The sequence below is a fragment of the Protopterus annectens genome, chromosome 16.part0, assembly GCF_019279795.1.
Source record: "Protopterus annectens isolate FY-2018-M chromosome 16.part0, PAN1.0, whole genome shotgun sequence".
Taxonomy (NCBI): Eukaryota; Metazoa; Chordata; order Ceratodontiformes; family Protopteridae; genus Protopterus; species Protopterus annectens.
This window is the reverse complement of record NC_056750.1, coordinates 244,170,551-244,182,858: the sequence shown is the minus strand read 5'-3', so window position 1 is coordinate 244,182,858 and position 12,308 is coordinate 244,170,551. Positions and strand designations below refer to the sequence as shown.

The 12,308-nt window shown below is 40.3% G+C and overlaps 1 protein-coding gene across 1 annotated transcript in view; it reads left to right on the top strand.

Moving 5' to 3' along the window:
- The window catches only part of LOC122790810 (interferon regulatory factor 8-like), a 198,885-nt gene that overhangs the window by 177,464 nt on the left and 9,113 nt on the right, over window positions 1-12,308 (top strand). Inside the window, exon 8 of the mRNA XM_044058435.1 lies at window positions 2,148-2,263. Within this exon, the coding sequence (XP_043914370.1) occupies window positions 2,148-2,263 (116 nt within the window). The remainder of the gene's footprint in view (window positions 1-2,147; window positions 2,264-12,308) is intronic.

The window sequence follows — 12,308 nt, the reverse complement described above, 5'->3', positions numbered from 1 at the left end:
TGCAACGAAAAGCACTTCATTTTGGATAAACTGCTTGTTCTTATGTTTTGTGTTTGGTGCCTTACTTCCTGCAACCAGTTTTCAGTTTTGTGTTCTTTCATCGGCTTGTGTACATGTCCTCCAGGGTTGCATCTAGTAATACATATAGATACATGCACACACACACACATACATACACACACACACACACACACACACACACACACACACACACATATGTATATATATATATATATATATATATATATATATATATATATATATATATATATATATATACAGACATACATAGCTACCAGAAAAGACTATAAGCATTGTCACTCGTCACTCTTTTATGGGTTGTATGTGCATCTCAGAGAAGCCCTTTGCCTTACCTTACAAGCAATCCGGGACCCAGTAGTCCAGGGTTTCTTGTACCTTCACAAATCAAACAGTCTCATAAATACCAGAGCAAGGGATCGAAACCTGCTTTAGCAGATCAATAAAACAATGTGCAGAGTCAGATAAAGCATTCTGATACACTATGTTTCTTCAAATGAGTTCTGGATAATTGGATGGGTAATCATAAATTCACCCTGGATTTGACCGGCGTAGCCCTCCTTGAGAGGGGAGGTACAGCCTAAAGTGGGAACTAGCTTAATGGCTGCAAGACTCAGTAGCCTTGAAAGGCCTGTAAAACACACCCTCTGGAGTTGCACTGACTTAGAAGAAAGGCAACTGTAGTTATTCTATTTCCTCCAAGTCTGTGTGGCCTTGGTGTTGTTGTCTTTCGGCTTTTCCGGGTTAGGGGTCGCCACAGCGGAACTCCGGTCCGCTAATGATTGGCAGTAGATTTCCACAAACGCCGATGTGCCAGCTCAATGTTCATCCTTCAATAAAGGCATGCCCATTTACGCATGTCTTTCAAACGCCCACCCAAATGCGGGGAGGACATACAGACTCCACAAAGGAGGCACTCCCCGCACTCCAGCCGAGAATCGAACGGGAGAACCTCTTGCTGTGAAGCAACAACACTACCGCTGCACCACCGCGGAAGTCTCTGTCTGGCCTTGTAGGTGGTATATTTAAAGGTAGGGAATATGGGGGCAAAGCTGCCATTTTGGGGGTTTGGGGATGTCCTACAAAAACATATAAATCTACATTCAAAGTCCTGTAATGTACTGCAGCTGTCCACTGGGTGGTGATAAGACCATCCATGACATATTATATTCAGCAGAATGTACTCTTGGAGAGCAACAGGTCAATAGGATGCTGTAGCCGATTCACTCAGCTGAATTGTGTTATCTGGTCTTAGACTGGGGACTTGTGTGTAGTATCTAATACATGAACTTTATGCCATACTGCTTTACTACCATGATATGACAGCTGTTCTGTGCCACCCCAGTCATCCTGGCAAAGGGCATGAAGTACTGCTTACAAACCCTGTGACTTGATCTGGTGTAGATATTATATATTACTTACATTAAATGCCATTGGCATATACTTTGAAAGATGCATCATTTTATATATTTTGCCTTGGCTTTGATTGCGAATAACAGGGATGGTTATTTGCTGATTAACAGTGGTCTTTATATCTAAAGGCGTGGTTCTAAATGGGATGCTTAATTTAGAGTACATTTAGCAATGAGCATAGCCATTCTGTGACACTAATTTATACATTTTTCTTTGAAAGGTGTGCAGTTGAAATTTGACTGCCTGATTTTCAGGTGGGGGAGCATGGGCTGAGAAAGTAGAGCCTTTAGTTGAAAGAATTTCCTGGCACCTACAGATGTTGTTTGCCACAAACACATTGAATGAGTTGAGTTATATCAGACATCTGATTTTTTTTCATTCTATAAATAATCAAAGGTTCTGTCTCAGAATTTCTACACAAGGATGGGGATGATGGAGCTGATAAACATAACAAGGGAAGGGAGGTAGGGGAACAAATAATTGCTATAATTATTTTTATAAGTGCTCTTAGTTATTTTGAATGAATGGTACCAAATGCATTTTTTATTGCCTTCATCTGATCTAGTTATTTGAAACATGTTATTTTCTGTACTTTTAACTTCTTGTAACTTGTTATATTAAAAAAGTAAACGTGACTTGTAAAAACATGACTTGTCCTACTCTTTCCGTCACCCTGTATTTATGTTCTTATTCAGAACTGGAACTCTATCGTACAGCCAATGGCCCTGTTCCGGAGTACCAGATCACATTGTGCTTTGGAGAAGAATTCTCTGATTCAGAACCTTTAAATCATAAACTTATTACAATTCAGGTGGGTTGATACTTGAGTTCAGGTTGTGTATTTGTTTGATATATGAACTGTATTTTTTTCACATTTCACAGATATACTAATTGTTTACTGAGAGTTGATTGTTTGCTTTCTTTTCTGTAATATGATACATGCATATTTACACGCAAACACATATGTGTATTATACTATTATACACACACACACACACACACACACACACACACACACACACACACACATATATATATATATATATATATATATATATATATATATATATATATTATTTTTTATATAAACATCTATTGCATATGCAGTGTAAGATATTATTTTATATCCTTTGGAAGACCAGTAATGTAGACTACCCTCTTAGCTTCATTGTCTGTTAACTATTGTATACCATAATATGCAAAACACGCATATCACAAACTTGCATGTGCATTGCTCTCTGTATGTGTAGCTTCCAATTTTGTCTCTGTAATTAGAAACAAGAAAAGATATGCATACACAAAAGTACTCTTCCCATTTGTGTTGCAGTCCCTAGAAATAAGTACAGCTCTATAAACATAGTTAAGCATCAGTTGTTCCCTTCCTCACAGGATATGGCCACTTAAGATAATTACTATATAGGTTCCATGTAGTCGAAGCTAGTGACACTTGCCTTTGTAGCCCTTATTCAGCACAAAGGTGGTCTGTTGCTATGGAGCCTGTAGCATCTACAGAATACAGGGCTTGTTTGAAACTAAATGGCAGTACTTAGTCAAATCAAAATTCCTGTGTTACACCATTTGGAAGCCTGGAATGGACACTTACAAACATATCTTGCAAATCCCCTACAGCAGCTTCAGCTATATAGTTATCCCTCTCTCTTTCCTTCCATCCAACCCTTCCAACATCCAGCTAAGTATTCACCCCTGTCTCCTTCCTTTCATTCATCCATTCATCCATCCAGTTCTTTCTCCTTCCATGCGTCTAACCCTCATTCCCTCCATCCATCCATACATACATTCATCCATCCAGCAATTTCTCCTTCCATCCAACCCTTCCTCTGTCCATCTGTCTAACCTTTCCTTCCTCCCACCACACTATCCATCTATCCATCCATCAATCCATCCATTCACTTCTACTTCCTTCCCTCCATCCAACCACGCCTCTCTTCCTCAATCTATCTATCTAACCCTTCCTCATCCATCCATCCATCCATCCATCCATCCATCCATCCATCCATCCAAAAATACATCCATTCATACTTCCAGCAGCCACTCCCTCCATCCAGCACTCCCTCTCTCCATCCATTTAACCTTTCCTTCTTACCTTTGTCTCCCTCCTTCCTTCCTTCCTTCCATCCGTCAGTCCACTTAGATTTTTTCCTGGGTGTCTGAGTTTCCTCCTGCATTCAAAATATACAGAATTAAGTGAATTAAAGATCCTCTGAATTGCTGATGTGTGTTGTGTGTGCACATGTGTGAGTATGTAAGGCATGAATCAGTGTGTGTGTGTGTGTGTGTGTGTGTGTGTGTGTGTGTGTGTGCGCATAGGTTCATAGGTTCATAGGTTCATAGGTAGGTACTAGGCTATCAGCCCAGGTGCCTATGTAAGCCTAGCCAACAAGGTTCCCTGGCTTATGCTACCCAAGAAAGTTATTTTCCTGTGCCACTGTTGAGCAGAGACACAGAGGTGATCCTCAGGGTGTATTTCCTATTTCCCATCCACTCATCAAGATTTTTCTTGAAGAGTGCTAATGAAGAACTTTGCTTGACATAGATGGGCAGCCTGTTCCAGAGTATGGGAAATTTCTGGGACAGGAATCTATTCCTCCAGCATGCCCTGTTTATTGTGGTGACAAGGTTTAGGTCCCTAGAACGTGTAGCTCAGAGGGATTGGGATTTCTTTAGGTGTAGCATGTCCAACAGCTCTGAGTTTGACATAGCTTTATATGTTAGGCAGAGATCACCTCGGAGTAGGTGATATGCTACGGAGTAAAGCTGGAGTTTTTTGAGGCGGTCAGTATAGGGCATTTGTTTGAGGCCAGTAATCCTCTTTGTGAGGTACTTCTGTGGCCTTTACAGCTGCTGCAGATGTCTTGTGAGGTACATTCCAAAAGGGGCGTTGTACTCTATAATGGGTCTAGTGAGTGTCGAGTAGAGGGGAACAATGACCTCTTTTTTCCTGGATGAGAACCCTTTTATGATGAGGTGTGCCACATAGAAGGACTTCCTGACTACTGTGGCAATGTGATTATCAAAGGAGAGACTACTGTCCACCTTGACCCCAAGGTCTCTTATCACACATTCAGTGTTAAGTAGATTGCTGCCTATGTGGTAGCTCATTGGTACAGAGTTTTTACCAAAGGGGATGACATTGCATTTTTGGCATTGAGCTTGAGGCCATGGCTCTGACACCAGGCATCTGTCTCAGCGAGGCCCTTCTGTAGGATGTCCACATCATTTGGGGGCTTGACTATGGCTCCTAGTTTGCAGTCATCTGTGAATGTCGTTAGCCAGAGGCCTTCTGTGTTAGCCTGTACTTCAGAGAAGTAGATTCCAAACAGAAGAGGTCCCAGGATGGAACCATGTGGTACTCCACTTGTCACTGCTTTGAAGTCAGATTTGAAGTCTGCAACTTTTACAGTGTGGGTTCTGTCAGTGAGCCAGTTGGCAACCCATCTTGTGATGTAGAGATTTATACCTAGTTTAGTGAGTATAGCTATAATTCCAGAATGGGGGATGGTGTTGAAAGCCTTGGCGAGGTCAAGATAGGCTGTGTGAATCACCTTACCCTCATCTACGACTTTGGTGACTGCCTCAAAGAAGTCTATCAGGTTCAGGAGTCATGATCTGCCTTTCACCAACCCAAACTGGGTGGGATCCAGAGTTTGGAGGTTACCAATGCTTTTGTTTATGAGTTCCATGATGATACGTTCCATGGCCTTGCAGACCAGGCTCATCAGGCTAATAGGTCGATAGTTCCCGGGTTCAGTGGTGGCTCCTCCTTTGTGGAGTGGGATAACTGTTCCTGTGCACAATTCAGTGGGCACAAAGCCTGATGCAAGGCGATTATTGAACATGGTGCTTAAGTGGGAAGCCAGTTTGTTCTGAAATTCGTGTAAAATGCAGCCTGGGATGTTGTCCGGTCCCATGGATGCTGTGTTTTTGGCTTTAGAGAGTGCAGCTTTTCCCTGCGTAGTTGTGATTACAGGGACTCTGCATTCTTCCTGCATAGATATGGGCCCTTTAGGGGGTGAGAGGGTGGTAAAGTTAGCAGTGAACCTATCTGCCAGCATGTTGGCAATATCATTTGGTTCATGCCTTTGTGCTGTAACTCACAGCAGATCTTGGTGTTGCCATCAAGATTCTTGACAAAGCTATAGAATGCTTTGTGGTTGTCCTTGGAATTAGTGGTGATTTTGTTTTCATAGCTAGCTTTGGAGGATCTTATAAGGGATCTCAGCTTCTTACTGAGACTGACCAGGGAGCTCCTCCACTCATAGGTTCATGTATACATCCTGGCATGAACTGGGATCCCACCCAGGAATAGTTTCTTTCCCTTGCTCTCAATGAGTAATGGGATAAATTCCAGCTGCCTCTGATCTTGAACTGGGTAAAACACACAGGGGAGACTGACTGACAGACTGAATGAATGAATAAAGTCTATAACAGGAAGCCACCCTTTAGCCAGCTCCATGTGGGCTACAGAATACATTTCAAAGTTTATGTCTCAGAAGTCATTTATCATGTTTTGCTGGTACTTATTTGTTATCACTGTAAATAAATGGAGTGAGAGGGTGTAGCAGCAGTCTGCTCTTACAGGGCATTTTAATATATTACAAATATCTTACATAGGCTGAGGCCACCATAGTATGTTAGCAGGTGTAAGGAATGTATGAGCTAATGCTATGTAGACTTTCTGGGGAAAGTTATCCCTCATACAGTGCATTATTGCTGTGTTCCTGGAGTACAGTGACCTTAAAGTCTTTGATCCCTCTCTAAACTTAAAACTCCAACTACACCTCTTTAAACTAGATCCCCCTCCTTAAAACTCCAACTACACCTCTTTAAACTAGATTCCCCTCCTACTTCACACACTTTTTAAAGCTCTCAAAGCTGTAACATGATTTGCCCTGCCATACATACATTGTGGTGTATCTAAAAGGTGTTAAGGCTGTTAATTAGCCACTTAACGTCTGGCTGGTCTCTGTGTGGCCAAACTTTGGGTATTACAGCTTTTAAAACATCTGAAAGCTTTAACAGCTTTTAAAAGTGTAATATGTTTTGCATAAAAAATGTGGTAGGGATTTGAAGCGGTTGGTTGATGTGAGGTCCATTTCACTTATGGCCACTGCCAGTGAAGAAGCATTTAATCTTTCAGAGCTGTAAAACATGTAATATTCTTATATTTTTTCTCATTAATTGGAAACCATCAGGGCAGCTAAAACCCCATGTTTTACAAAGGATTATGAACAGGTCTCTGATGATAACTGTATTTTGGTATGTGTTCTCCCAATGGATTTTAACTTTGAAGCTCTTGAGGTAAATTTCTTTGGACCAATTTATTGAATATGTAACAAAGTGGTTATGATATGTGATCTAATCATAATCATTGTAAAATAATAACTTGACTGAGTTTTAATTGATGGTGTATCCAAGTGACCATTCAGAATTAAAAAGAGGTATAGGACAGTTATTTCTGTTTTAAATTAGTGAAGTTTTTTCTGATGAAATTGTGAATGCTCATTGATCAGTTATTAAAAATAAAACTAAATATATATATATATATATATATATATATATATATATATATATATATATATATATATATCTATGGGTCTACTGCTTTTGATCGAATTACATTTGGTCGAAAATGATTTCAGGCAGCCCACTTCACCGAAAATGCATTTCACTGAAAACCCATTTGGTTGAAAATGGAATATAGCCCTTGCCCCTCTGCAGTGCGACCCTGGAGTGAGAATATAAAGTTAGGGGGGGTGTGGGGCACAGCCCCCTACATTGGGGGGTGTGGGGCGTAGCCCCCCACATAATTGCAGTGTATTCACTATTATATACTTGTATATCCATTAAAAATATATTGAAAGATATTACGTCAGTAAAAACTAGTTGCAAAATGTCTGGGGCTACTCCCCCCACACCCCCCAATGTGGGGGGCTGTAACCCCCACTTCCCTCTAACTTTATATTCTCACTCCAGGGTCACACTGCAGTGGGGCAGGGGCTATATTCCATTTTCGACCAAATGAGCTTTCAATCAAATGAGCTTTCAGTGAAGTGGGCTGCCTGAAATAATTTTGACCAAATGTAATTCGACCAGAAGCAGTAGACCCATATATATATATATATATATATATGGTTTACTATTGTTTAACTGAACGTGCTTTAGCCGAGTATAGTTCCACGAAATACATATAACCGAACATATAATACAAACTGTGTTAAAATATCGAATACAGATACTCGAACAGCAAGTAACAATCGTACTTACTTGTTCGACATATTCCTGGTGATGATGTCATCACATCGCATATTCAAATTCGACAATACACTTCTGGGAATCACAACATTTGAATGTAAGGTATCCCTACTTTGGCATTTCAGGAAAGGCTACCATATTCCCCAGACTTGACTTCTTGGTAAGTGTACCAAATATACATGTTTGTCAGTCTCCTTGTTTGTAAGTCTACAGACAGACCAAAGAGTAATATTGGCTTTGTCTCCCTTTCCTAGGTTTAAGAGAGATAAGGTAAAATGAGCTCCTCCAATACCAATATGCATTCGCCTGGCACAATAGGTGACATATACACGACTGAACTAAGTCAAAAAGGCAGGAAAATGTTAGTAGTTACAGGTTATCAGTACTATCTTGAGAAACATACTGATACCCATAACTATTGGTGTTGCTGTTTCAAACAGACAGATAAATGTAAAGGGAGGTGTGTCACAGAACCCGACAGCAATGGGGAGAAACTGTTAAAAACAAGCATACATTTCCACGCTCCCAATCCCATCACTTGTGAAGGTTTAAGGGTTCGCACAGCCATTAAAAGGAGGGCTGCAAGCACATTAGAAGATCCCTGCAAGATTGTGTACGAGGTATTAGCAACAACCTCTGTGGATGTGGTTAACACATTACCCAATACAGATGCATTGAAGAAGACAGTGAGGAGGGTTAGGCACAAGGGAAGGTCTCCCAGTATGCAATCCCCGGTGTCATTAAGCGATATAAATGCTTCACTCTTCAGTGTTAAATGTGGTTCAATGATTGCCCAGCACATCAAGAAAGATGGTGTAGTAACTAATGCAGTAGTGTTGACCATCATTAGTAATCTTCAGGTCATGTGTAGTTCAGAATATGTATTAGTGGACAGCACATTCCCACTAACTGTTAAGGAATGCAAGCAAGTGTATACCATTCACTGCTGTTTGCAGGGAGGGATAGAAGACAGGGTAGTTCCTGTGGTGTATGGCATCCTTAACTCAAAGGCGGAGAGCAATTATGACTGCTTTTGGACTATGGTGATTGATTTGTGCACCCAGCATGATTTGCTGTTTAAACCGGAGATGGTGTTGTGTGACTTTGAAAAGGGGACTATTAACAGTATGGTAAAGAATGTACCATCATGTAAGGTGAAGGGCTGTTGGTTCCACCTGTGCCAAATTGTATGGAGGAACATTCAAAAGACACAGCTTGCTACACTATTTGAATCAGATGTACGATTTTCCCTACTCTGTAAGCAGATACCTGCCCTAGCCTTTGTTAAACCTGAGGACATCCTGCCTACTTTCCAGTTACTAAAAGCTGATATGCCTCAGCAGGCTAGGCCATCGTGTGAGTTCTTTAAGGAAAATTACATTTTGGGGAGACCTCGCCGTTATGGCATTAGACATTCCACAGCTGAATGTATTCCACCTTTATATAGCATTGACTTTTGGGAATCAGTATGACACCTGCCTACTGGGGTATCCAAGAACAAAGAACACTGTTGAGGGTTGGCACAGACGTCTGTGCAGTCTGTTAGAGAGGAAGAAATTGTATCTAAATGATGTCCTGCATGCAACAGAGTTAGAGCAGAACCATTTAGAGGATCTAAAGCACAGGGCTTTGACATGCCTTCCCCCGTCCCCTAAACGGAGGCGACTTGCACAAAAGGAGTCATCTTTCATGAAGTTACTGAATAAGAGGAATGAACTGCAGTGGTGGTGCTGCGGTAGCATTGTTGCCTCACAGTAAGACGTTGTCCTGTTCGATTCTCAGCTAGAGTGTCTTCTGTGTGGAGACATGCGTGAATGGGCGTACCTTCATTGAAGGTTGTGCATCAGGGCCGGCAACTTGGCATGTAAAAATCTACTGTCAATCATTAGCGGACCGGAGTTCTGCTGTGGCGACCCCTAACCGGGAAAAGCCGAAAGACACAACAACAACAACTGAATAAGAGGAATGATTTCACACCATGGGGTTTTGTGCAATTGATTACACAGTATTGTTCATTCTAAGCATTACTCGATGTTGTTATATGTACAATGGTATTGGATGCACCACTAGTGTGCAGTGTTTCATTACCAGTCAGTGTTGCAATACACTTTTGGAATTGTTCGATATAAATATAGATTCTGGAATTCGGCAATGCAAAAACAATAGTAAACCTATATATATATATATATATATATATATATATATATATATATATATATATATATATATATATATAGATGGTATTAATCCTAATCTTGTTATTTAGGCAGGGAACATTTTAAATTATTTTGAATAACTAAACTATTTTTTCTTAGATATAAGAAAAAAAAAACAGTAGTTAATTAATATTGTATGTGTTAAAAAATAAGCAAAACTGTTTAACTAATTACAGAATCATGGGTAATTATGTCTTTTGAATTTGTAATAGATGCATTCCAGCTGTTAACTAAATTTGCTCAGTGTAGTTTATCAAACATTTTCCTCATTAAAATACATTTTTCTGAATGTTTTCCAGATTTTTGTATGTTTAGCTTTTTATCTGATGTAGCCTCATTTTAGTTGGCATTAAAGAGAAGTAGCTGAATAAATATAATTTCATTTCTTACTGAAATGTTTTCCTGTTTTTTTTTTCGGAAGAAAACAAGAAATAATGTTCATTTGTTGAAAAGTAAATAAATCCCACTTTATACACATGAACATTAATATGATATATATATATATATATATATATATATATATATATATATATATATATATTTGTACATACGCTACTATCTTTTTATGTATAATTCCCTTGAGCATGAGGTCATATATCATATCCAGCTGTCATAACACAGCAAGGGCTGCAGATTAATATTTTTTTATTGCTTATACTGATGTGCATTCAGTCTTGAAAAGTTCAGCAGGGTGGTTGTGACAGGGCAGCAGGGTAACCAGTAGAATATCACAGGGGTCAGTCCATGGCCTAATGCTCCTCAATATGTATGTGTTGAACATAACAACTGGCATCTTGCACAGGATCAACATCACTGCAGATGAGACAAGAATGAAGATAGGGGTGGCAGATGGGAAGGATAACATTGGAAATGATTTAAAGAAGTTGGAGATATGGAATGACAGATAACAGCTATGGATAACTACAGTAAAACATGAGCTGTACCTGGAACAAGATGGTCAGAGGGCAGTATGTTGAAGGGCTGTTAAGTACCAGTCAGAGTGAGAGACCAGAAAGAAAAACTGCAGTAGTCTTATCTGCACCAATAAACTACTAAACTTAAACTGAAACACAAGGTGCCAGGTTCTATAGAATGTAAAGTCATGCCTTTAGAGGAATTAACTCCAAGGAAGAGGTGGCTCTTCTGTCACTGTTACCGGTCAGTGGTCAGAATAGCGTTGTTGCACTGCATGCAGTTTTGCGGATCCTGTTTAGATAATACTTTCTGGAGGAAGGCAAATATGGCAATTAAGAAATGGATGGGGAAAGACTAAGGGGAAGAGGACGTGGTTTGAGTGTATGAGATTTAAAAAGGGGAACTAGTTTCTGACTGCAGAGAAATTCAAGAAGGAGAGCAGGTGAGAGGTGGCAGAGGAGGTGGCAGTACACTGAACACCGAAAGTGTGATAAGAGACGTAGAGACTCAGGTGGACAGTGGCATCACCTTCGATAACCACATCGCCACAACAGTCAGGAAATCCTTCTATGTGGAACACCTCATCACTAAGGGCTTTTCATCCAGAAAAAAGGAGGTCATTGTCCCACTGTACACATCCCTCATTAGACCCATTATAGAATAGGGTCTATATTAGAACACCAAACATTCAAAATTTCGAGTGTTCTAATATCGAACCCTATGAATTGAAAATTTAAAACATTGAACATACAGAACAGCGAATTTTTTCCTAGGGAAAAAGTTTGCTGTTCCAAAACACATACACACAACACAAGCACACCAAACAAACAGCAATCCACACACATACACCTAAACTGTTACACCTAACCCTACACTAAACTATACATACACCACTAACTATCCACTTACCTTAACCCAAACCCTAACTCTAAGGTCCGTCAATATTGCTCAGTCACCTCACCCGCACCCTAACCCTAACTCACCTACCCCACCCTAACCCTCATGTCCACACAATCGCACACTTACCTGACCTGCGCCCTAACCCTAACTCACCTAACCCGCCCTAACCCTCACATCCACATAATCGCACACTTACCTGAAACCGACCAGTAACTTTCCACCACAGCGCTGAAAATACCGAAGCAACAGAAACGGACAACTGAATTCTTTCCCTAGAAAAAAATTTGGTTTTCTGTTTCTTCGATATTTACAGCGTTCGCTGAAAACAGGTCGATATTAGAACACTCGAAATTTTGAACATTCAGTCTTCTAATATAGACCCATAGAATACAGTGCCCCATTTGGTATGTACCTCTCAAGACGTCTGCAACAACTGGAAGGGCCGCAGAAATACCTCACTAAAAGAGTCACAGGCATAAAGCAGATGCCCTATGCTGACCGTGTGTGTGTGAGGTGGGATACAGCAAACCTTTTAAGTGTATCAACAGTGTT